Source organism: Phyllopteryx taeniolatus, chromosome 8 (genome assembly GCF_024500385.1).
Source record: "Phyllopteryx taeniolatus isolate TA_2022b chromosome 8, UOR_Ptae_1.2, whole genome shotgun sequence".
NCBI classification, from domain to species: domain Eukaryota; kingdom Metazoa; phylum Chordata; class Actinopteri; order Syngnathiformes; family Syngnathidae; genus Phyllopteryx; species Phyllopteryx taeniolatus.
In genome coordinates, this window is record NC_084509.1 from 2,243,106 (window position 1) to 2,269,923 (window position 26,818).

The 26,818-nt window shown below is 42.1% G+C and overlaps 1 protein-coding gene and 1 long non-coding RNA gene across 4 annotated transcripts in view; one reads left to right on the top strand and one right to left on the bottom strand.

Moving 5' to 3' along the window:
* Nucleotides 1-745: 745 nt before the first annotated feature.
* slco1c1 (solute carrier organic anion transporter family, member 1C1) lies at nucleotides 746-26,088 on the bottom strand. Of its 3 annotated transcripts, none has more exons than XM_061781433.1 (15): nucleotides 25,956-26,088; nucleotides 19,272-19,444; nucleotides 14,773-14,914; nucleotides 11,353-11,485; nucleotides 11,142-11,263; nucleotides 10,923-11,069; nucleotides 10,502-10,600; nucleotides 9,360-9,602; nucleotides 6,650-6,814; nucleotides 6,258-6,453; nucleotides 5,756-5,921; nucleotides 3,782-3,954; nucleotides 1,655-1,719; nucleotides 1,444-1,561; nucleotides 746-1,377 (listed from the first exon to the last, which is right to left on the bottom strand). In XM_061781433.1, exons 2-15 carry the CDS (start codon nucleotides 19,365-19,367, stop codon nucleotides 1,143-1,145), a joined length of 2,100 nt encoding a protein of 699 aa, XP_061637417.1. In that variant the 5' UTR covers nucleotides 19,368-19,444; nucleotides 25,956-26,088; the 3' UTR covers nucleotides 746-1,142. The 3 variants fall into 3 exon arrangements, with proteins under 3 accessions (XP_061637417.1, XP_061637416.1, XP_061637418.1); XM_061781432.1 differs by lacking the exon at nucleotides 25,956-26,088 and adding an exon at nucleotides 23,205-23,336; XM_061781434.1 differs by lacking the exons at nucleotides 6,650-6,814; nucleotides 25,956-26,088 and adding an exon at nucleotides 23,205-23,336.
* LOC133481984 (uncharacterized) overlaps nucleotides 1,524-26,818 on the top strand; it is a 141,251-nt gene continuing 115,956 nt past the window's right edge. Inside the window, exon 1 of the long non-coding RNA XR_009789660.1 lies at nucleotides 1,524-2,034. This is a non-coding gene — a long non-coding RNA (uncharacterized LOC133481984). The remainder of the gene's footprint in view (nucleotides 2,035-26,818) is intronic.

Consider the following 26,818-nt stretch of genomic DNA (forward strand, 5'->3'; position numbering starts at 1 on the left):
CATGCAATCCCATCCAAGGCGCTTTTTTTGGCACAATAAATTCAGGGTTTTCTGGGAGGGGGGGTGGCGTGGTGCGAGTCGCGATAATGCTGTTAAATGCTGTTCCTTGTGCCCCAGCTGCACTCTTGTACCCATGCAGTTCCACTCATTGTATGAGGGGCAGGGCTGGGCGTAAGTGGTGTGCTGTAGTCCTTGCGCTCCCCGGTCGGCACTGCCCACGAGCCGAATCCTCTGTCCTCGAGTCTGGACATTGCTGATAACTCGCATGCATGTGTGATGATGACGGATCATAAGCGCACACAGTAGGCTCGTGGGATTCAGTGGATTGGTGTTGTGTCGCTCTCATTTTTGTACACAGCCCTTGTTATCCCTTTGTCTTCCTGGACTGTCCTCTCACTCAAATTCTTTAAACGGGTGCTGCTCCTACCACACACTAGTAAGTAATCTTCACAGCCTGAAGGTTTACTGCTCCTGTCCTACTTGTCTTCTGTATGTGTCCCTTCCTCACGGGGTCTGGCACTGGCTTCGCAGTTCACAAACAAGACACATTTCAACTCTTACCCCAAGGGCGCCTTACATGGGAGATGACAATTCTAAGCCAGACACGGTGGAGCCTTAAAAAAAATGTATTTTCGGCATTGAACTAGTGGGCCACAAAGTGATGATTTTATTTTTGGGGGGGTTTTTCCCCCCACTGTCACTTAAAAAAAAAAAAAAAAAAAAAAAAAAAAGGATTTTATTTGCGTAATACTGATTTTCTTTCCCCCCCTTCATATTACAACTTTATTCTCCTAACCAGCTTTTTTTCCTCACATTTCTTTGTTGTTATTGTATTTCTTTTCAGTGTGGCACTAATACTCCATACATAAAAACAGTGTTATACCCATTTCTTTTTTTAGAAAAACAACTACAATACATTCAAGACAAATATTTCAACTACAGTATAACAAATGTCTCTCAAATCCTCAAAGCACATGAAGTAGTAAATATAGAATTTATACTTTAAATATTAAGATTTAATATGATTCCCTGCAAATGTATCATTGTGTGTGTGTGGGTGTATAGATAAGTTTGTTCATGTGCATGTGTGATGAAAAGAGGAGGTTGGTCCTGAGAGGTCTTTTTTTTTTTCCCCTGGGGAATCAGAGTCGTGTCTCACGATCCGTGCCGTTTTCTGACGTTCTTTGCAATGTCTTGGAGTTTGAGATCACAAATTCTTCTTTTCTGAGCACTTCAAGCTCCGTTCCGCCATTGGCTAGAGATCCACGAAGGGTGTCGTGTTCCTCCTTCAACTGCCTACTCAGCAGGATGAAGCCCGGGATGCAAATTAGAAACGAGATTGTCCGCAAGCCGAGAGTCAGGCCCAGGTAGGCTATCCTAAGAGGAAAAGATTGCAGCTCATGTGGAAATACAGCACGTATGACTTAACACGGAAAGTTCTACCTGTATGCTGTAGTGTTATAGATCCTACAAGCTCCTCTTCCACCGCAGCGCTTCTGACCCCATTTTAGACATGTGGTGTCAATGATCGCTCCAAAGTAAATGGGTGCTGGGATTCCTGCTGTATATAGAAAGTGAAATAATTTTAGTGCAGGAGAGAAAAAAAAACCAACTGAGGATCAACTACGGGTGGATACATTTTTGAGGAACTTACCAAGTGTATGAGTTGCTAAAGCATGGAATCCCAAGGCAAATGATTTTAGTTGTGGTTTGATGCACCTATAAGAAAGAAATTTGGAGTAATGTGTTATACATTCAGTGAAATGAGGATAAAAAAATCAGCAATGATACCTGCATCACAAAAATCAACATTCAAGGTCTGATTGGGGCGGCACGGTGGCCGACTGGTTAGAGCGACAGCCTCACAGTTCTGAGGACCCGAATTCAGTTCTGTGAGTGCGAATGGTTGTTTGTTTCTATGTGCCCTGCGATTGGCGGACCCCGCCTCCTGCCCGAAGACAGCTGGGATTGGCTCCAGCACGCCCGCGACCCTAGTGAGGAGAAGCGGCTCAGAAAATGGATGGATGAATGGAGGTCTAATTGGAATAACAGCAGAGTATTTAAATCCTTTGTTGTACCCGCTCCTTACTTTCTCTTGTATACCTTCATTTGGGGATCGTCTAAGTTTCGATAGAGAAATTCGATAGAAGCGCCAGGACTGATGTCACAAATTACATATGTCAAATCCAAACTACAAACTATAAGTTTTCCCTTTTGAAATAGCACAAACACAAAGAAATGAGTCCGACGAGTATGTTGGACTCAGATCTGGATAATGTTAGCCAAAAACCTACTCTGGAGCACTGTGAAGTCACAAATATCCCACTTGGAAGTTCAACCTCAAAATGAAATTGTGACTCACAAATGTATGTTTGCTTTGTTGGTGAATACTGCCGATCATTTGACTGACAGCAGTCTCGAAAACAAAAATGGATTGAATAACTTATCCAGAATGACTTCATTGTTAAGCGCAGCATGGTGAGCTAGTGGTTAGGACGTTCTGTCATAACACACAGTTCTGAGCTTCCTGTACGGAATTTGCATGTTCTCTCTTGGCTTACGTTGGTTCTCTCCAGCTCCCTCACAGGTTCCAAAAACATGCAAGTAAGACTCAAAATCGTAATTAGTTGAAGTGGTGTTGTTTCTAGTTGTGTAAAGCACAGGTCAATTCCAGTATGGTGTCAGTGAACATAACTCAACTCAATTTACAACAAGCAGCAGTTTAGCAGATGGTGAACAATTCTTAAAAAACGAGGCTTCAAGCTGTTTATTGCTACTCCCAGTTGAAGTTTACTGTCAAACATAAAACAAAAAGGAATATACATGTTGTGTATTTAAAACAAGCACATAACTTTGCCTTATAGTCCGCTAGCTTAATGCTAACACATAATGGGAAACACCACAGATGGGCTAACAAAAAGCATTGGTGTCTCGGTGTTACAGCCCTTTAAGCAGCAGATATTTAAACATGGTGGAGCAACACCTGTGGACAGATAATAGAATTACTCAGTGAACCCCTGCATACTTGTAGTTCAGCACCTGCGGATTCACCTCATTCGCAGATTCCCCCCCCCCAATACAATTCTAATGATCATCAATCATTTATCCGCAAATAGCGGTCTGGTCCCTATCCCCCAGGAATAGCAGGGGTCCACTATTCTCAGAAGCGTGTATTCTTTATCCTCATCAAATAATGACTAATATTACAGTAGCTGACTGAGGAGCTAAGACAGGCTTCGTGTAAAGCGTGTGTGACATTCGGCTCGTCCCGTCAGGGCTCGCCACGGAGAATCACTTGCATGATTTGTTTGGCACAGCTCTGATCTAATTTTTGAGCAGCACAAACTGATCTTTCAAGATTTAATATAGATCATGTGATGGAAAGAGGCTTTGTTTTTTTTTGTTTTTTTTTTTTTTTCCTTTTTGAAAAGGTTGGCAGATGGCCCAGCAGGATTTCCAGCTTCAGAGACAAAATTTGCAGAAATAGCAAATTACACTAAGACTATAAATAACCCATGAAATTGTCTCTGCATGCTTGGATCTAAATGAAGCAAAAGTCCCCCATATTCACACGCAAATGAGACCTGAGCAATGCAGTGCGAAGCATTTAATCATGTGCTATCCAAATCAAAGTCACGCAATCTGTATCTGTATCAAAGATCTCCTAGTCACACAGCGCCACGTGAAGTCCACTCACAGATCTCAAAATAACTTCAATGGTCAAAGAACGAAGGGCATTAAAGCTTTTTTTTTTTTGGGTGAATTTTGGAGCTCGTCTGACCTGATGAGAAGCATGTAGCCTGGCGTTCCTCCCAGGGAGATGATGAATGAAGTGATGACGGAGAGAGCCAAGAAGTACGGGAACATCCTGTCACAGTCGTCCTTATCGGAGCACTGACCTATATTGGCTGTCAAGTTAGCAGCCGGCCCAACACAGCTACAGTTTGAGAAGACCTGGGCAAACACGTATAGGCCTGTATAGTTAGACACAGTCACAAACATCAACAAGTGAACCTGGATGCAGGTTCTCATAGACATTGTTGGATTGTTTTCTGAAAAAAAAAGCGGGTTCTTATGGAGAATTTGGTGAACAAAGCAAAAGAAAAAAAAAAAAATGTCGTTTTTCTACATGAATTCTGGTAACCACATCTTTTTTTGTGGTAAAGAAGGAGCTAAGCCGAAAGGCGAAGCTCTCACCTATGGTCACGAGCTGTGGGTCGTGACCCAAAGAACAAGATCTCGGATACAAGCGGCCGAAATGAGTTTCCTCCGCAGGGTGTCCGGGCTCTCCCTTAGAGAGAGGGTGAGAAGCTCGGTCATCCGGGAGGATCTCAGAGTACAGCCGCTGCTCCTCCGCATTGAGAGGAGCCAGATGAGGTGGCTGGGGCATCTGATTAGGATGCCTCCCGGACGCCTCCCTGGTGAGGTGTTCCGGGCACGTCCCAACGGGAGGAGACCCCGGGGACGACCCAGGACACGCTGGAGAGACTACGTCCTTCGGCTGGCCTGGGAACGCCTCGGGATCCCCCCGGAAGAGCTGGATGAAGTGGCTGGGGAGAGGGAAGTCTGGGCGTCCCTGCTAAAGCTACTGCCCCCGCGACCCGACCCGGATAAGCGGTAGAAAATGGATGGATGGATGGACATCTAAGTCCAAACCCTTTCACTACCACAACTAATAGCAAAGATTGAAGGAAAGGAAACAACATTCCTTAGTGGTGGTTGGCTTTGTAGCCTCTATAAATCTAGAGCAAAATACACTACCCCCAAAGACACAACAGAACAGTGGAATTGTACATCCCAGATCTCAATCACTCATATACTTCAATTGATTAGAGAGTGGAATTTGTCGAGAACAAAGCAACTGTAAATGTCAGCAATATAACTCGTGGTTCAGTGGGTGTGGTGTGTAAGGACTTCTTGTGCCTGTATGCACTCATAAAAATGTCTGAGCATGCTCCTAATGAGAGGGCGGAGGAGAAAATTTGCTACATTTTTATTTGCTTTCAAATTGGTCATGTGGACATCCTATTCCACCGGTAGTGTGACCGGTAGTGTGTTGAATCTATATTGTTTTCTTTTCTTTTTGGGGGGAGGTTTCGAGCAGTGCAATTTTAGGTGAGTCATTTTAATGTAACAATTCCTGTTTGTTGTGACAGATCAGTTTATAGTTATGGCAAGATATGATATAATTTAGTAAGTCGGGGTGATTGGGGAGAAACCAAATTTCTTATGTAATGTAGGTCTTGATATGAAAAAGATGAGGAAAAAGTGGTCTTATTCATCCATCCATCTATCCATCCATCCATTTTCTGAGCCGCTTCTCCTCACAAGGGTCGCGGGCGTGCTGGAGCCTATCCCAGCTATCATCGGGCAGGAGGCGGGGTACACCCCGAACTGGTTGCCAGCCAATAGCAGGGCACATAGAAACAAACAACCATTCGCACTCACATTCACGCCTACGGGCAATTTAGAGTCATCAATTAACCTACCATGCATGTTTTTGGGATGTGGGAGGAAACCGGAGTGCCCGGAGAAAACACACGCAGGCACGGGGAGAACGTGCAAACTCCACACAGGCGGGGTCGGGGATTGAAACCCAGTCCTCAGAACTGTGAGGCAGACGCTCTAACCAGTCGTCCACCATGCCGCCGGTCTTATTCATCGGAAATGTAAAAGAATGAATTATTAATCAATTACTGTACTGCTAAAATGTGCTTTCGAGTCCAGCATTTGACTTTTTTACAGTTTCACTTACTGTGTTTTTGCCTGAACCAGTGGAGCTGGTGCAGCCAGCAAGACAGGGGGAAACATATGTGATGCCATTCCCTCCACAGACCGGGTCCCAGTTATTTGCAGAACAAAAACAGTTGGAGTTGCAGGTGGTGAAAACGGAGTGTTTGTCGTGAGATACGCCCTCCATACTGGATGGAAGAGAAAAAGAGAAAATACTAATAAATACTGCTTGTAATATGTACAGTACCAACAAAGTAGAACCCACGGCCCACGGATCATTTACATTAGCAAGAGTTCAATTTGCTGCATTAATTTCGCCATTTTTGTCCTAAAGTTGGTTATTTCCTTTGGGGAAAAAATGTTTCAAAGGGCAAACAAATCGAAGGCCATCCAGCATCCCAGAATAGTTTTGTGTTCGACGTTAGACATTCCACTGTACTCATTGCATATTTCACGTGTATATTTTTGTGTATGTGGTTAGTTTTGTGTGTGAAAGGATGTATTGACAGATTTTAACAACCCACCTGTTGTAGGGAAGAGTCACTCCGGCTATCTTGGCGTTCTCGCAGCTCATCACAAATAAGAACAACGAGAGGATATACCCGATGAAAGAAGTAACAAAAGCGAACTTTGCTGCCCCCGTTATGTTGAGCTTCATCTTCTTCATCAGGAGGCCACCAGAAAACATCCCCAGTGCAACCGCAGGGATATTAATCACACCTGAGATTTGCGAACAAAACACAGAATCATAAAGTCAAATTTCCTCACAGTCAAATTAAAGGCAAAATAAACTAGAACTATTTAATACCTGTATTCATATTGAACAATGCGTAGTGTTTGGTTAAAAAGGCCAGCCAGAATTTAAAAAAGTGTTCCTATACTATGCTCTCGGCTGTGATACACAGTTCTTTCATACCCATTAGAAAGTTGGCCTTTGAGGCAGATTGCCTAAAGTGCTGCTCGATGTACTTGGGTTTGTACGTGACCATGCCGATAAGAGAGTTGAGCTGGATGATTGTCACACACAAGTAAATCAAATAAACAGGGTGGCCCAACAGGCTCCGCAGGGTTGGAATAAAATCTGTGAAAAGACATGAATAGGAGTAAAGTATATTCAGTTCATGAATGACTGAGTGAGTGAGTGAGTGATTATATTTAGTTATTTGGTAGAAAATGGGAATGACATTCACATATAATAATTGTAATGAATTAAAAACAGATTAAACACATCTATCCATCCATTTTCTACCGCTTAGCCGAGGTCAGGTCGCAGGGGCAGTAGCTTTAGCAGGGGCGCCCAGACTTCCCTCTCCCCAGCCACTTCATCCAGCTCTTCCGAGGGGATCCCGAGGCGTTCCCAGGCCAGCCGAAGGACGTAATCTCTCCAGCGTGTCCTGGGTCGTCCCCGGGGTCTCCTACCGGTGGGACGTGCCCGGAACACCTCACCGGTGAGGCGTCCGGGAGGCATCCGAATCAGATGCCCCAGCCACCTCATCTGCCTCCTCTCGATGTGAAGGAGCAGCGGCTCGACTCTGAGCTCCTCCCGGATGACCGAGCTTCTCACCCTATCTCTAAGGGAGAGCCCGGACACCCTGCGGAGGAAACTCATTTCGGCCGCTTATATCCGGGCTCTTGTTCTTTCGGTCACGACCCACAGCTCGTGACCATAGGTGAGGGTAGGAACGTAGATCGACCGGTAAATTGAGAGCTTCGCCTTTCGGCTTAGCTCCTTCTTTACCACAACGGACCGATACAAAGTCTGCATCACTGTAGACACTGCACCGATCCGCCTGTCGATCTCCCGTTCCATTCTTCCCTCACTCGTGAACAAGACCCCAAGATACTTGAACTCCTCCACTTGGGGCAGGATCTCATCCCCGACCTGGAGAGGGCATGCCACCCTTTTCCGACTGAGGACCATGGTCTCAGATTTGGAGGTGCTGATTCTCATCCCAGCCGCTTCACACTCGGCTGCGAACTGCTCCAGTGAGAGTTGGAGGCCACGGCTTGATGAAGCCAACAGAACCACATCGTCAGCAAAAAGCAGAGATGCAATACTGAGGCCACCAAACCGGACCCCCTCTACGCGCCGGCTGCGCCTAGAAATTCTGTCCATAAAAGTTATGAACAGAATCGTTAACAAAGGGGAGCCTTGGCGGAGTCCAACCCTCACCGGAAACGAGTCCGACTTACTGCCGGATATGCGGACCAAACTCTGACTCCGGTCGTACAGGGACCGAACAGCCCGTATCAGGGGGTTCGGTACCCCATACTCCCACAGGACCCCCCGACGGACACGGTCGAACGCCTTCTCCAAGTCCACAAAACACATGTAGACTGGTTGGACGAACTCCCATGCACCCTTGAGGACCCTGCCAAGGGTGTAGAGCTGGTGCACTGTTCCACGGCCAGGACAAAAACCACACTGCTCCTCCTGAATCTGAGATTCAACTTCCCGACGGACCCTCCTCTCCAGCACCCCTGAATAGACCTTACCAGGGAGGCTGAGGAGTGTGATCCCCCTGTAGTTGGAACACACCCTCCGGTCCCCCTTCTTAAAAAGGGGGACCGCCACCCCAGTCTGCCAATCCAGAGGCACTGTCCCCGATGTCCACGCGATGTTGCAGAGGCGTGTCAACCAGGACAGCCCTACAACATCCAGAGCCTTGAGGAACTCCGGGCGAATCTCATCCACCCCCCGGGGCTTTGCCACCGAGGAGCTTTTTAACCACCTCGGTGACCTCAACCCCAGAGATAGGAGAGCCCGCCTCAGAGAACCCAGACTCTGCTCCCTCATGGGAAGGCGTGTCGGTGGAATTAAGGAGGTCATCGAAGATTCTCCCCACCGGCTCACAACGTCCCAAGTCGAGGTCAGCAGCGCCCCATCCCCACTATACACAGTGTTGATGGTGCACTGCTGCCCCCTCCTGAGATGCCGGATGGTGGACCAGAATTTCCTCGAAGCCGTCCGGAAGTCTTTCTCCATGGCCTCACCGAACTCCTCCCACGCCCCAGTTTTTGCTTCAGCGACCACCAAAACTGCATTCCGCTTGGCCAGCTGGTACCCATCAGCTGCCTCAGGAGTCCCACATGCCAAAAAGGCCCGATAGGACTCCTTCTTCAGCTTGACGGCATCCCCTCACCGTTGGTGTCCACCAACGGGTTTGGGGATTTTTTAAAAGGCTTTTAATAATGCAAAAAAGTGAGGAGACTCTAAGGTCAAAAGTATATTGGTAGATTAGATATTTATGATGATGGCCACAGCTCTGGTCGGTCGCCTCAGCAATGGAGGCGCGGAGCATGGTCCACTCGGACTCGATGTCCCCCGGCTCCCCCGGAACATGAAAGTTCTGTCGGAGGTGGGAGTTGAAACTCCTTCTGACAGGGCATTCCGCCAGACGTTCCCAGCAGACCCTCACAATACGTTTGGGCCTGCCACGTCGGACCGGCATCTTCCACCAAGATTAAACACAACCTAAGGCAATTTGCTTTTCAACACACTGACTGAAAAGTTCTACACGGTATACACTATTACATAGATGGGTAGAAACATACTCAACATTATGTGTTGTGTCAAATTCAAGAGACATTTTTTTTAAATATAAACAATACATAGCCATGCTCACCTTTGGCCATCTCTATGAAACTGGTGTGCTCTTCCACTGGATACTTGTGCTTCATTGGGTCAGAGTCTTTAATAAAACTTGTCTGCTCTGGCTTCTCTGGGGTGTGCGAGCCTGGAATTGGCAGTGAGCGTGGTAGAAACCAGAATGGGATGGCAGAAAGCAGGGTGATGACACCGGCTATGAGGTAGCCTAACCACCAGGCTCCAACCCAGCGGGAATCTGCTGGGGTGATCGTGATCGTTTCTGTGTTGGAGTTAAATTTATAATCAATGTTTACTCTTCACATGTTCATGGCATGCACATTTCTCGGAACTCCACTACTAGGAATTGGTTACCTTAATTGTATTCAGCACATTCAAATCCAAATGACAATCTAATTTTCATTTTTAAAAAAAGATCCAGTAAAATCACAATTTTATCCTCGTAAAATTATGACATATTCCATGTAAAATGTTTCTTTTTAATATTAACCTTTTATTCCTGTAAAAAACAACTTTTCCAGTCGTTAAGTGTCTGGTTTTTTTTTGTTTTGTTTTTTTAACATCACTGTTCTCATAAACATACTACTTTACTCTGCAACATTCTCTCATAAAAAATAACACCTTTTCCAGTAGTAATGCACCTTTTCTTCCATACAATTCCGATTTTATTCCTATAAAATTCTAACTTTATACTATTTTGTTTCTTGATGACCTTAACCCCAATGAAGTCATTAATCGAGTGAGCAAAAACTGAAAAAAGTTGTTTTCTCATTTCTCTGACATCAATAAAGATCAATATTTATATTTGTTTGGTCTTACATAGTCTATAAGGTCTATAGTCTTCGTTTAGCTATAACATAGCCTGTATTCTCACTTCCTCTCCCTGTGCAGCACTCTATTTGACTGAAAGCTGCTCTGGTTCATTAACTGACGCTAACCCTGAACATCTGTTCTGACATCTGCTGCACTTGCTGTTGTATCGATAACATCATGCCTCTCTCTGTTTTATGAATGAGTTCTTTACTGATGGTCTTTGCAAGTCTGCAAAAACCTAACATCGCATGAATCAAATAGAGTTTTAACCTGCTGTGAAAGTTTTTATAAAATAAATAATTGTGATATTTCTCTCGAACCAAGAAATGTGAACATATTCTAACTCACCCAGTTTTACAAATCCAATGTCCACGTAAATCTTTGCACATAAGGAGCCTAACAGGTAGCCAAAGACAGGCCCCACCACAGAGATGGTCTGCACACAGCCTAGAACACCCAAAACACACTCAAATTAAAAGCAAGATATTGTATCCGAAGATGTACACATGGAGAGACCATCCACATCCATCACTTAGCATATAAGGGGGCAATTTAATGGTGAAATCTTAGTGTGGTAGTGTAATTATGATTGTGATTATGATTATTATTATTTGAATGCTGAATATTTTTTGATTACAGTATAGTATAGCTTGAGTGTCCCAAGGGCACTAATTGATAAGGCAGCAGATTAGCATTTATAGTAGATGTCCTTAAACGACCGACAGACAGACTAGATACAGTAGAAAGATATTGAAAATGGGATTCTTACCCACATATAAAGCAGCATTCTCCTCACTAGCAAAGTCATCAATGTAGGAGATTCCAAGGGGTTGAACAGGAGTCTCGCCGATCCCTCGTAGGACATTTCCCAGGAGCACGTAAATCCACATGGACAGGTTGGAATCTCCTTCACAATCTGGAGGAGATTATTACATGACAGTACTTGTGTGTGGGCAGCTGATTCGTGTTTATCTGAGAAGACACACACCTGTCGTTGGCACTTCAAGTAATTTACTATCTTGGCTGAGGTCAGACGTTGAGCCCACTGAACATGGTGATGGGGTGAGGCTTGAATTCACAACCCAGCGCGGCGGTGAGTCATATTCATAACTGGAGACAAAGCACGGAATGAAAATGATGAGGAAAAACTAAGCGATAGATTAGATTTACTACAAGTCAAAGTTAAGTTCTTTACTCACCGTCCAATGATGAAGTGAGGCAGGGCAATGATGAAGGTACCAATAGACATCAGTACACAACCCACTGCGATGATCTTTGGCCGATGGAGCTTGGCACCAAAGTAACTGACAAAGGCTATGACTAACAGGTTACCTGTCAGAAGAGATCAAATATTGGTTGATTTGAAGGGAGACACACAGTATTGTACTCAAATGATTGGGGCAACTACCTTTGATAGCTTACTGTTGCAAAATAAGATGTAGATGTAGAGCAGGAAAGCAAATGCATCTGCATGCAAATAATGACATACATATTCTAATTTACATACAGCTAGTAATTACTTTAAAATACTGCTAATACCCAATAATGATAAGTGGTAATAAAGCCAAGGCACAGTGGAGATAAATGTTAACATTTTGATGAATGTTCATATAATGCGTGCATTCGTGTTTTGTAGGTCACCTTTGCATAATGTCTGAAAATTGGAAGATAAGGTGCATGTCTAGCTAGCCCTTTTAAAACTAGAGTCCCCAACTATGCAAAATGATTTACGCTTCCTTCAGAAGACGATTGCACAGTTTCAAACCAATTACAGTAGGTCTTTAAGAATTTTACAGTGATTTCATGCGGCATAGAGCATGTGCTATGATCTTTATAAAAATGTCAAAAGTCAAAAATAAAAGTCGAGTGTGTTGTCCAACTTTTGTCCAAAGTCAGCTGGAAAAGGGCCCAAGGTCCTCGCGACCCTGAACAGGATATGCGGTACAGTCTCGGATCTCTATTGTCCATTAGGGGAAAAATTGCGACCGCAAATTATTGATGCTCCACTAAAAACTGTTTCTGCCTTGCCCTGAAGAATTTTGGTTGAGCGGACAACAAGTCTGATGAGGTTTTTTTGGGCATGGTTTTACGGCCGACAGTAACCGGTCATTGTCTCAATTAAAGAGACGCTACTTTAATAAACGTAAACATACTGTAGACAGTATTTTGCCATTTTGCTACAGAAAAAAAATAATTGGTGAGATTTTCCACGAGTAACGTGGAGGTTCCAAATAGATGAATTTGCAAATGCCAAACCGCAGATATGCGAGGTTCCACAATACAGAGAGTGGATGGATTAGCCCTCTATTTTACCCACGCTCATGCTCTTCCACGGCTCTATTCTTTCCTCTTTGTATTCATGTTGCCCTTCCTATTACTGTGTTTCTCTGGCAACAGTCGTATATAAGTGGCTTCTCGCCTTGACCACGTGAATATTTTTCACAGGAGAAAAAGGGACTCCATTTATGTAATTCAGCTTCAGGGTGCTGCAGGTGACCTCAACCTTTCAATGAATGTACCTTATTACGCAGGTGCTTTGGCTGACGGGTTTCATTCGTTCTGTGACCACGCTCGTAACTGAAAACACTCGTCTTCTCAAATCATATTTTCCCATTGAAATGAATGGAAATGAAATTAATCCGTTGCAGCCCCCATATAAAACCAACAATTTTTTGATTACGTTTCTAACAAGAAAAACAGCACTTTAAAGTATTCTACCAAAAAAAAACAGTAATTAAATAGAATGTAAATAATAATTTGCACATCATGATTTTATGTTTTAATAAATTGTGTGGCTTCTTCTTGTGTGTGCATCTACCTTGGCTACCAGGGGGCAGAAAAAATTCCAATGATTCCAAATGGCCTCATCTTTTAAAATTGTTTCTTTCAGCCAACTTCAAATTCTGCACCTTATGTATTAATTTCAACCAATACTGTAGCATTGACCCAAGTACTCTTATACAAATGATCCCGAAACCTTGCATCTATTAGAGCACATCCACTGAAAGTCATCATTAATTAGATTTTTTGCAGTACTGCGATCAATGCATTTCTTGCCGTAGCCTGTAATAAAACCCACAAGTTGAAAGGGTTGAGTGTCTCTGAGTAGCACTATTTGTCCTTTCTTACAAAATCATTTCAGTCCAGTATTTGAAAGGATTCTTCCAGAGGGGTACAATTAATTACACAGTTGCTGAACAATATCCAGCACCATGGCATGTCATCCTTTTTAGTGGCAAAACCTATGATGGTCCAGCAACTAGTCCACCTCTCTGTCACCCTTTGTGTAATTTCAAAGGCTCCTGCTTCAACCTGTACATGACCAGTGGTGTGAAAATAATGCGAACAAACCACTTTTTTTTGCCGGAAGATCTGTCCTTCACTTCATGTTTGCTCCTGTTTGTCTTCCAGTTTCTGGGTTCCAGTCCTCATCAGTCTTGCTTTGATCCAACTGTTTACTGGCCAACTGGCTCCCTGCCCAGTCTTTCTTTCTTCCCCACATTTTGTCAATACTTCTGTTTTTATTTGGTTCTTCCTTTGTTCCTTTTGTTAAATGTAATTTGTTCTTCTTTGAATTAACAGGTGACCGTTATCGAGGTGTTTTGAAGAATAACTGGGTGTAAGGAGTACATCGACTATTCGCAATTTTTTTTCTCGCAATCTTATCCACCCTGAGTATAGTGAAGGTTAACCTTACTTAGTCTGCAAGGTCAGCCCAAAAAAATAAAACACGCCCCTGCACCTAAATCCAAATTTCCAGTGCTGCTGTTGTCTGGACGCTTATATACGCATGCTCGTCTTCTAAGTTCCTGTCCTCTCATACTTGGCTTTTAAGCCCAAAAACAACTTTCCATTTAAGGCTGACCAGACCAGGCTGTTTCGTCTCATGAGTGAACTGACTGAAATGCCCTAGGGTGCTTCTCATGTATCCTCAAGCAATAGGTAAGAAACTTGATACTTTGTCAGCGACCTGGTGGTTCTTGCTGAGAACGTCTCAACTGACAACTGAGGAGCGAAGTGGCTACACGGAGCAGCTATAACCAAGGAAACACTGGTGTGTCCTTTGTATTAGGCTATTTCATCCTCACCCATTAAATATTAAAAATGAGGATGTAACAGTTGTAGTCTAAGCTAGCAATGTATGAGGTATATATATATATATATATGGTCAGTTGCGTACTCTAATCACAAGCAGCCCTGCTTAAAGGAATTACATCGAACGAATCTGATCAAGACTTTGTAATAATCAGGCAATGTTGTGCACACATAGTTAAATACACTGCCATTGATGGCTTTAGAAGTCAAACATCCATGTTAACTGGGAGGGCTGGCTGTGAATGATTTAAGTACAATAAGGCCTACATAGGACAACAAATGGCAAAATGTCTAGTTTTCCACAAATAAAAAGATCAGCGTTTGTCCTTGCTTGACATTGTGAGTCACATTTTCTCAAACACAAACACACAAAGCTGAGAAATCCTCTCTCTCTACCTTGAATAACTTTGTGAACCACTCATTTTTCCAAAGACTAAAAGTGAGGGGTGTGTGGATGACGTATCTGTGACTAGGATGCTGTAAACAACAGCGACATAAAAGTGATGACAAGCAGACTTACGCACCTATCTCAAAGCTGCCGTCAATGATGCCTATTAGGTAACTGGGAATGTCAAAGCGCCTCTCCAGCTGAGTTATTGTGCTCTTCATGTAGCTTCCTGACAGAGCCTTTGCAAAATAGGCAAAGGACAAAGCCACCAGAAACATCTGTGAGGAGAATGGAAATGGAAAAAGACAAATTAGATACAAGGGTCTTTGCATTAACATACACCAGAGCCTTTATTTACATTAAATGGATATAAATGATATTTGTGTTCAGATGAGAGCAAACTATAGTTACAAATAAGTAGCACGACGTTGGGTTTTAATATCAGACATGTGGCGTGCCCCATCTCAAATTGTAAAATATTTTTTGTAGTCCTCGTGCCATCAAAGGCATTGCATGACATAACATGACATATCTATAGCATGTTTACTCGGGCGCTCGTGTCCCTTGTCTGTCGAACATTCTATAGTGATTTTTGGTACAGTATTCAGTTGTTCTTGTCTTCTCTCTGGCATCCAATCATAACGGAGGTGAAAATAGCAAGCGCGCTAACCTAGCGGCTTTATAAAAGTGACTTGCCACCGCAACAACTTTCTACCAGTACGCCATTATCGCCCCTCCCAAGCACCAGGGAGTTAAGTTTGGATAAACATTTTCTAACTTTTTTATATTTATTTACAATAATGTTGTACTATAATGGGTGGCGGCGGTCTGGTTAGAGCGTTTGCCTCACAGTTCTGAGGACCGGGGTTCAATTCCCGGCCCCGCCTGTGTGGAGTTTGCATGTTCTCCCCGTGCCTGCGTGGGTTTTCTCCGGGCACTCCGGTTTTCTCCCACATCCCAAAAACATGCATGGTAGGTTAATTGAAGACTCTAAATTGCCCGTAGGTGTGAATGTGAGTGCGAATGGTTGTTTATATGTGCCCTGCGATTGGCTGGCAACCAGTTCAGGGTGTACCCCGCCTCCTGTCCGATGATAGCTGGGATAGGCCCCAGCGCTCCCGCGACCCTTGTTAGGATAAGCGGCTCAGATAATGGATGGATGGATATACTGGGTGTTTTTAGGCCACGGAAAAAAGTACCCAAAAATAATTTTGCACTGTATTGGGTGTTTTTAGGCCATGAAAAAAAAAGCGCTTCAATTTAACGGACAATCGGCTTTATTGGATGACCCCTTCCTCCTATTAGTCCGTTAAATCAAGGTTCCACTGTAGCTTTATATAGGACTAAATGTGTGATCAAATTCAATAACATTTTATATAATCAATGTGCAAAAACAATGGTTTTTCGATGTAACTAAAAATACTTGGATTGGATTGTAGATGTTTGTGTTCTAGTCTATCGATTATCACACAATCGATACATTGTGATATTACCGGTATTGGCAAAATATTGCACAAAATCGTATTACTCCAATATCATCCCTACTTAATTATAATTTTCATTCCATTTAAAAGGGTTGGGAAAGTCATTAGATTGACATGGCTGCTGTGGTTACTACACACTTCAATATGTGTTATTGTTGTCATTTTTACATCGAAAAGTTTTTTTTGTTTTTTTTTTTAAATTAAAAATTCATTCTACACCCACCAACTTTGCATTACCATCGCTACTCAAAGCAAATTGAAAATACTGTGCTCTCAACCAATCAGTCCTGGGCAAGCCAGTTAGAAATGTTTGCAAACATAAGTTGTGAATCTGTGTTTAACGTTCCCAGTTAGCACATTTTGAGATTTGAGATGAATTAAGCTGTAGAAACGCATTTAATCACCACTCAATTGTAACAACCTTAATTAGCAGACTTAAACCGGTTCTTAAGTTATCGTGTGCACATACACAAAGGGTGATGACAATCCCCTTAACTTTCATGCAGAGTAAACAAAGTGAGTTGGAAAATTTACAACAATAAATAAAAACAGAATACAATGATTTGCAAATCATGTTCAACCTATATTTAATTGAATACACTACAAAGACAAGATATTTAATGTTCAAACTGATAAACTTTATTGTTTTTAGCAAATCATTAACTTTGAATTTTATGGCTGCAACACGTTCCAAAAAAGCTGGGACAGGGTCATGTTTACCACTGTGTTACATCACCTTTTCTTTTAACAACATTCAATAAACGTTTGGGAACAGAGGACACTAATTGTTGAAGCTTTGTAGGTGGAATTATTTCCCATTCTTGCTTGATGTACAGCTTCAGCTGTTCAACAGTCCGGGGTCTCCGTTGTCGTATTTTACGTTTCATAATGCGCCACACATTTTCAATGGGAGACCGGTCTGGACTGCAGGCAGGCCATTCTAGTACCCGCACTCTTTTACTACGAAGCCACGCTGTTGTAACATGTGCAGAATGTGGTTTGGCATTGTCTTGCTGAAATAAGCAGGGACGTCTATGAAAAAGACGTTGCTTGGATGGCAGCATATGTTTCTCCAGAATCTGTATCTACCTTTCAGCATTAATGGTGCCTTCACAGATGTGTAAGTTACCCATGCCATTGGCACTAACACAGCCCTGTACCATCACAGATGCTGGCTTTTGAACTTTGCGGTTCTTTTCCTCTTTGGCCCGGAGGACACGACGTCCACAATTTCCAAAAACAATATGAAATGTGGACTCGTCGGACCACAGAACACTTTTCCACTTTGCATCAGTCCATCTTATATGAACTTGGGCCCAGAGAAGCCAGCGGCGTTTCTGGGTGTTGTTGATAAATGGCTTTTGCTTTGCATAGTAGAGTTTGATGATATTATGGACCGTAGATGATGAAATCCCTAAATTCCTTGCAATTGTACGTTGAGGAACATTGTCCTTAAACTCAAAGAGGTGAACCTCGCCCCATCTTTGCTTGTGAATGACTAAGCAATTCAGGTAAGCTCCTTTTATACCCAATCATGGCGCCCACCTGTTCCCAATTAGCCTGTTCACCTGTCGGATGTTCCAAACAGGTGTTTGATGAGCATTCCTCAACTTTCCCAGTCTTTTTTGCCACCTGTCCCAGCTTTTTTGGAACGTGTTGCAGCCATAAAATTCTAAATTAATGATTATTTGCTAAAAACAATAAAGTTTATCAGTTTGAACTTTAAATATCTTGTCTTTGTAGTGTATTGAATTAAATATAGGTTGAACATGATTTGCAAATCATTGTATTCTGTTTTTATTTATGTTTAACACAACGTCCCAACTTCATTGGAATTGGGGTTGTATACTTCATCGAATCATGTGACTTTTGTTAAGGGATGTCGTTACCCAATCTCTATTCTTATTTTTCAGAAGTTTCAGAAGATTGTGCTACGTCCCACCCAGGAAACTGAACAATAATGAGAAGAAATAAAGTCTGTCCAAGGACTCAGTCTGTATTATGATAAACTGCTTGAACACCATTGTCTCACATCACTTTCATCTGGGGAAGAAGCAACAAGAGGATTTGATGTCATTTAAAGTTGCACTAGCTTTGAAAGAAGACTTTTTGCTTATTTTTTAAAGGTTGTTTGACGTAGAAGAAAGGCAACAGAGAGCCAGAAAAGCCTGAGGTGGTCTAATCAAAACAACATTACATTCATGCTGTGTTCTGCCTTATTTTTCCATCTCTTTCCTTCGGGGACCATGGACAAAAAGTTACGTGGCAGATGGATGGACAGCAATAGAGATAAATAACCAAGTGAATAGATCTTGCCAAGCATCGAGCTGGTGTTTTCTGGCAGGCATAGGGTTAAAAAATAATAATAAAAGAAAATTGATGGTTTGTAACTAGACAACATTTCTTAATTAATGGAAATTAACTCAGTTAGCTTGAAAAGTGAGCAAAGGTTTTAGTAAGACCTTTCTGTAGAGGCCTAATGTTTTTTTTTTTTTTTTTTGCAAACACCTACTTTGACCAAAGCATTTGAGTTTTACTTCATCCATTTTCTGAGCCACTTATCCACTTATTAGGGTCACGGGAGTGCTGGAACCTATCCCAGCTATCTTCGGGCAGGAGGCGGGCTACACCCTGAACTGGTCGCCAGCCAATCGCAGGGCACACATAAACAAACAACCGTTCGCACTCACATTCAGACCTACGGGCAATTTAGAGTCTTCAATCAACCTACTATGCATGTTTTTGAGATGTGGGAGGAAACTGGAGTGCCCGGAGAAAACCCAAGCAGGCACGGGGAGAACATGCAAACTCCACACAGGCGGGGCCAGGGATTGAACCCAGGTCCTCATGACTGTGAGGCAGACGCTCTAACCAGTCGTTCACCGTGCTGCCCAGTTTTACTTACTTTTATAATTGAATTATATTGAGAATGCTTATACAAAATCAAGGAAAGCTTTGGGGAAAAAAAACAATATTCGACAGGGCCATACATTTGGTACAGAAATGTATGTTTTAACAGTGGTATTAGGTATTAGCAAGTCAGAGGGTCCCATAAACATAATGACTGAGCGATAAATTGAATTCCTCAAATTAATGTCATCTCTGTGAAGCACTTCACCACCAACATTTTTCTTCTGAAAGAAATACTTGCCTTAAGACTGGAGCAGGATGAGGCGTGCGTTTTTCTGGATGCATCGTCACTGCGTCGATTCTTCTGCATGTCGCCGCGCTCGGCTCCCACCTCCATCCTCCTGAAAGGTCACTGTGTCTGCTTTGCTGTAGTCTACCACGAAGTGCAAATTCTTGGCACTGATGCATGCAAGCCTGTAAATGGATAATTCAACCATGTGACCCACTTCTTATTCTCAGCACAAACAAAAACATCTTACAACAGGCAGAGGGGAGTACACATGAGTAAGTAGTTCCGTTAAATGAGTGGGACCGTCCACACAATTCTCAGATCATGACACAATGTGTTGTTTGGAAGCAGAGCTCTATTTTAAAAAGAAGTACTAAAATGCAATAAAATCAAATTTGACCAAAAAAAAACCTATCTATACATCTTGAGTGCAGAAGGCAGTATTTTTGTCAATACATGCAGAATTGTACTAAAAATAAAATAAACTTGATAAGGTCAGAGGCTCAAGCCAACCGTAAAACTTGTTTTAAATGTTCTGACTTGTTTTATTAAGCCTTGCCATGCCTTTTCACTCAGTATGTTTTATCCTAGAGAGGAGTCATGTGAAGCTATGAATGTGATGCCTCAGGGGGTAAAATTAGTGATGGCACTCCAGCGTAGCTAGCTAACAGAATACACCAACAGTATAACTGTCAACATGGAAATGTTACATTTCTGCAGTACAGATTGTTCCATTTTAAGGTTTTGGAGTTTTGGCTAATCAAGGGAGTTTAATCAACATTGGATGAGAAGCAACTACGTAAAAACAGCATAGAGCGGAACCTCAAAAGTCATAAGAATTGGGAATTCCTCTAGAGATTTTGTGAAAAAATAAATAAAATAAAATCAAAAATAAAAATAAAAAAGATCAGGAGATCAGTGCCAAGATATAAATTCTTTATACATGCAATTATGTTCATCTTCTCTTTCTTAAGGTGCTCTGAAAGGCCCTTTACAACCTTACATGTTGTAAGCATGAGTAGTTACTGTGCGTTTAAAAATATGAATTTCAATTTCATTCAAAATTTTTGAACAATACATGTTTTTTATTGTTCCTAACTTCTGTAAAAGTGTGTCAGGATTTAGCAACGATAGAAGAATGCACGTGCCATGGTGACAACATTTGAGAACCAAAGTAATAGTCCAATTAGTCATTGGTCAATATGAAGCAAGTCAGCAGGTGTGAGACATACAATTGTTATGGACGAATTAGGACCTGACCGATGAATCGGCCAATTTTAGCCCATTTTAAAATAATCATAATCGGCCGGATATTTGCCGATTTTAGTCCTCAATATATATATATTTTTAATACACATTAGCACAAAGATGAGACAACAGGAGACAAAGATGATGACATTCTTGGATGTCCATTTTATTCCTAGTCCAGCCCATACAACACTACCCGTACATACAGAATGAAAGTGCAGAATGATGCCAAATACGTGGAGCTGTGACATCACGTCAATCAATCCTCAGTCTTCTCAGTAACAGAAGTGGGCCGAGCGGTGTTTCCCGGCAGGTACATTTTGAAGTTATAGCGACCTTGTGAAAATACCAATGACCCAACAATTCTCCCGTTTCAGTTAAACACTCTTTGCCATATGTCATGACGGCGCTTGCTTCGTGTCGTTGGTCATGCTTTCCGTTCACGTTGCATTGCTAACGTCGTGCTAACTAACCTAGCTTAAGTAACTCCATGCCTCTTTTTCGCTGTAGCAGAAATAATGTAAATGTACAAGTTATTTTCACACACAGACTAAGCAACAATCCATGCTTCTGTATCCTCCCCTTCCCTTGCCTGTCATTCACATCCTCTAAAGCAGTGGTCCCTAACCACCGGGTACCAGTGCGCGGGGCCATCTCATACCGGGCCGCACAGATAGGTTTGAATTTATTTTCTTTTATTTTTTGCGGAGAGGGAGACAGGGCACCTTCACCCCACCCCGTCCGGGACACTACATCCACCCACCTCCGTCGACGATTAACTTCATGATAAATGTAAATGCACCCATTTGTATTTGTTTTGAATTTGTTTTGTGCTTTTATTTTGAAAATGTTCACACCGGATGTTTGCTTGCTACTGTATCTCCGTAAGTTTGACACAGAGCTACAGCTTTGTGAATGAACATTATTAAGAAGTTTGTTGACCATCACGTTTCTGACTTTGAAGATTACTTATGGGAGATGACTGCCGTGTGCTGAGAAGCCAGTATTACTTTGCATTGTCTATCGCTATTAGTTTCAGTTCAAATTAAGCAATGCTAGCTTTGTGATAATTGTAATATTTTATGTTTTCCTGTTTGTATGTCTGAACGTTTTGTTCTACTGTGTGGGATACTGTGTTGAGGTCTAAATAAACATCTGTAAAGAAACTGAAGCGAGATTGATTAGCTTCTGGAATGTCCGACTCAAACTCGATGTTCCACCAGGTCAACCCTGGGCCTCCTGCTTTTTGGGATTCAAAGATAACATTCCACCAGATCCAGAATGAGACTCAAAATATGGATGGTACTCGACACCAAGAGCCATCCATCTATTCCCTGTACTGCTTATCCTCAGAAGGGTCATGGGCAAGCTGGAGCCTATCCCAGCTGACTTTGGGCTAGAGGCGAAATACACCCTGAACCGGTCGCCTGCCCAAACAAACAAAAGATTCACACCAATGGACTCTGGAGTTTCCTCAATTAACCTAGCATGCATGTTTTTGGAACATGGGAGGAAACCGGAGAACTCGCAGAAAACCCCTAAAAATACAGCGAGAACATGCAAACCTAGCACAAACTCTGAACTGTTAGGAGGATGTGTCAACGAGCCTACGACCATGCCACCCTAGACACTTACAAAATTGAACTTTTTTTTCTTCCAAGAAAAACAGTTGCTAAGGGAATTCAGAGTCTTTACTTGTCTGAGCTTCTCTTTTATACATTTGTAAGTCAAACCCTAATATCATCACTTATAATGGACTATGGTCTTTCTGACTACCATTGTCTTCTCACATCTTGGGGAGATGGCTTGGTCTTCATTAGCAAATACGACAAACCTAATCAATAATCTAATCATCAGTCATTAGTCAATATGAAGCAAGTCAACAAGTGTGCGACATACAGTTTGCTAGAATGCACAGGAATCAATCTATGATTGTACAGATTTTCCATCACTATCCAACGACAGTCCCCAAATTGTAACAATGGTTTTCCTACAGACTGCTGTACACATGGGGTGGTTGGCTGCACTCCCTGCTGAATCTGGCATTCTATTAAACGGCATCACTCAGAAGAAAACAGTCCTATATTCATCCTGTCACTGCGTGATCATCACTGCATTTGACAATTATGCAAATACTGTGGAAGCGGCACAGATATGAGATAACTTGCCATGTGGTACGCTTAATTAATTGAATTGATTAATTGAAAATGTTTTCCTTTTACTTGTTTTCCTACATGTTTTGGTTGGGTCACCACGTGCAGACTGGAATTAGTCTCTATGCCCACAATACAAAGATAGCCTGTTATTGGGTCACTGAGTTCACTGCTATGAGTGCATTTTTTTACTTTTCACATTTTGCCTAGAGGAGCCAAGATTGCACAAAAATGGCATGTTCCAAGTTCACTGCTAAAAGAAAACTGGACAAGTGAAAATCATCATTTACAAGAAGAATGGAATGAATATCTTGCACTCATCCTCCCTTCAACCAGTCCAAGACCTATGTACTTAATATGCTAGGAAATTATAGCTATGATGAAGATTTCCGATTTGAAACAGCATTTTGAGACGAAGCAAAGGAATTCTGTCAAAACTCAGAGATTACAACAACAAAAATAACTGCACTGAAGTCGTCATATCAACCTGCAAGCGAGATTCTTATCACATCTAGGAAACGACAAAAAGCAAGCAAGTGCTTACTTGGAGTGGCGTGGATTTTGGGTAAGCTCAAGAAACCATGGTCGGATGGGGAAATAATAAAAAAAAAAATGCATGCTTTAGGTGAGGGATACACTGGTTTAAGGCAAAAAAAAATGAAGAATTAACAGCTGAAATTAAGCAGATTCTGCAGCAACCAGATGGACTGAAGTACTAGTATCTAGGCAGATGTGATGGAATAAAACATGCGGAGTGCATTTCCCTAGCTGTGGATGAGTCCAGAGACCACTGATAATGCTCAGTTGTTTGTGAAGTATTATGCAGGTTTGCTGGGCTCATCAAAATAGAAATTACATATTATTTTAGTTCATATTTTTGTTGTTTGAAATGAAAAGGACATGTTTTGAATATTACAGTATTATTGCATGTGGTCTGACTGATCTGAGTAAATGGACGTTTGACTCATCAAAAAACTATTTGCAGCCCTTGAGGATTTGTTTTTGAGTAGCCCTGGTGTAGACAGTCACAAGCTCCCGTTTAAATTTATGAAATGTGTTTTACCCAAAGGCGTAAAGGGGACACATTATAGAAAATTTACTTGAAAATATGTAAATGCGAAAAACAAATCGATGCGTTTCTGGAATAAATAAATAGGTTTTCCTAAAATGTGTTTGTGAGCAAGCGTAGCGCTCGCCGCTGAGTCAGCAGCCTTGGCTTTTAGCCTGCTGGTTAGCGCACACGACACTTAACCCGTGGCACGGTGCAGGCGAGGGTTCAAGCCTGGGTGATGAAGTGCTGCCTGCACGAGTAATAGAGTAAAATCGATGTTGTCTTTATGACAATTGGGATATGAGCCTGGGTGCTGATGGAAGTTTTATACCCCCAAAAGCCAATCACTGCCCACCAAAGCCCGGTTGGATCGACGCCAACCCTCCACAACACTGTCTTTATTTCAGAATTAAAATGTTTTATTTTTTTTCTGTAACATCTTGCAGTATAGGAGCGCACATGCTTGAGACAGGACTACCCCCTCAAAAAACTAATTTTAAAAAATGTAGGTGTGTAAAGTGTGATCCAAGTCTTGATCCTTGGGGTATTTTGATGAAAGCATGCCGGAGACGTGTCAAGAAGAGAAACATGAACCGTTTTACACTGTGGGGAAAAAATGCATAATATGTCTCCTTTACATTAAAGAAAACTAAATATCGACTAGGAAAGCCCAAATATCAACAAAGCATAATTGCTTTCCCGTAGGGTCAAATTAATATGACTGACATCAATTGGGCAAGAGTAAAATAACATATCAGAACTTTTGACTGGCTTAATTGTTTATGAGCTGCTCTACAATATACTGTATAGGAGGACTCATCTGACCAGATTAAATCCTTCCACACTTGTGACATTCATTCTCTGATGCTCATTCATCTTAAGAATGAGGGTTTTATGCATGATAACCCAAGATGTTCTTCTCTGTTGCCTCTGTCTGTTCTTTTGTAATGTAATGATTTTAATCTAACAACGGAATCGTCACTGTGAATGATGCGCCTACCAGCCATACACCAAAAATAAACTTTCCACAACTCCCCCCTTCTTTTGTTCCAAATTCCTATGAAGTATGACATTTCCAAACACACGCTTATGTGTTTATACATTTCTTCCGTTGTAATCTTAATTGTGGTCTATTGTATAATGCAGGCCTGCACGGTGAAAGGCTGGTTAGCACATCTGCATCACAGTTGTGTGGACCGGGGTTCAAATCCCAGCCCCGCCTGTGTGGAGTTTGCATGTTCTCCCCTTGCCTGGGTGGGTTTTCTCCGGGCCCTCTGGTTTCCTCCCACATCCCCAAAACATGCGTGCTAGGTTGATTGAAGACTCTAAATTGCCCGTAGGTGTGAAGATGAGCGCAAATGGTTGTTTGTTTCTATGTGACCTGCGATTGGCTGGCGACCGGATCAGGGTGTACCCCGCGTCTCGCCTGAAGATAGCCGGGATATGCTCCGGCAGCCCGCGACCCTTGTGAGGAGAAACGGTAAAAATGGATGGATGGATGGATGGATGGATGGATGTATAATACAGTGAATATACAATCACTAGTGTGCCATCATGAAAGCTCATCAGGGGTGCGGCAGGGAATTATCCAGTTTCAGTTAATTTGTCTGAAAATGATGATTTATTCAAATATATCTTTGTTCATCTGTCTACGTCAGTGACGTGTAATGAGTATTGAAAGGCAGAACAATTAAATGCTCCTCCATTAGATGGCTAAATGTCCACGGAATAAATCTGTGGAGCCACCTGTTGCCATTCATACAACAATCAGTCATGTTTGTGTTCAACAAAACGGCCAGATTTCACACTAAGTCAATTTGTGAGCAAATTGAGACGACATCTTTATTATTTCATACTTTTGTGACATTTTTGTTTGTTGGTGTGCCCTGAGATTTTCCTATGTAAAATAGCTGCCTTGGCTCCATAAAGGTTGGGATTGGGAGACACCGCTATGATATAAACTACAACACTACAATAATACTGATGATCTCACAGGGCGTATATGAAATTATTTTGGACTCACTGAGCCAGACAGACGCCATATAAAACATAAATACACGAATACGAAGGTAGTCACACGTGATGTCAGCGATGATGCGTTCAATGTCTTCAATCGCAAGCCTTTTGTATATATTGAGTAACTCCTTCACGTCTGCATTTCAAATGAGACTCAACCAAAAGGTGAGGCTAATGATAACATTCGGTGTGTTCTAATGAAGTGAATGACGAATGCGAGTCGCTCACCTTGGGGAACGAGAGTGGTTTAGTCGAGGTGGAGATTCGGAGATGGGGAGCACAGGTAGGCTCAAAGTTCTCACGAGGATGGCAGAGAATGGGAGGAGGCGTCTGCTCTTAACTGCGGGCAGACCAGCCTCCCACGTGAAAAAAAAAAAAAAAAAAAAAGACAAAAAGAAGAAGGACCAAGTCAAGCCAGCCTCCACTTACATTGTCAATGCTGTTGATACTCCGCATTACGGTAACGCGCTCAGAGGACCAATTTCAAAATAAAAGCCAAACTAGACTATCTTTCAGAAGTTGAAGCGTTGCGCGATAACAGGGCAATTGTGTTTAATGTGACTTCGAATTCAGAAGTAATAAAAGTCTTGTATATACATTTTCGAAGGGTTTATCTTTTGAAACGCAACATTAGATTTCTTTATTAATGAAACCCAGGAAGTACTGCCTGAGTGGCATCCTGATATAGTCAATAACTTTTCAATTGTTGTGTGATAAAGAAACGAGTTGATTATTTGTACCTTTATTTTTAAATTATGTGTAATTACAGTCACATATCGTTAGCCTCATGGCATAATTACAGTCGTATTTAACTAACTGTCACAATATCAATTTAAAAATAATATACCATTGTGCTTGCTAAAAATGGTTTCGTCTGTGTCGATTGTCATTCATTCAGTGAATGGTAATCCACCAATGTTGATTTGAAGCAACGGGGCTCTTAATGTTTGTTGAATTTATTGGATTTTTTCTTGTTTTCTGAAAACCTTCAAATATGACTTAGGCAACTCTGCTATACGCTAACAGTAAGGGGATTTTTAAGGAAGTTTAATTTCAAATGCAACATCATATCGAATTAAACTTCTTTGGTG

Excerpts from the sequence above, each read along its gene's own strand:
- slco1c1 (XM_061781433.1), bottom strand. The coding sequence starts at position 19,367 with ATGGAGGTGGGAGCCGAGCGCGGCGACATGCAGAAGAATCGACGCAGT. Across the intron at positions 11,264-11,352 it reads CCTCACTTCATCATTGGACG|TTATGAATATGACTCACCGC; the intron begins GTGAGTAAAGAA and ends CTTTGTCTCCAG. Across the intron at positions 10,601-10,922 it reads GAATGCTGCTTTATATGTGG|GCTGTGTGCAGACCATCTCT; the intron begins GTAAGAATCCCA and ends TGGGTGTTCTAG.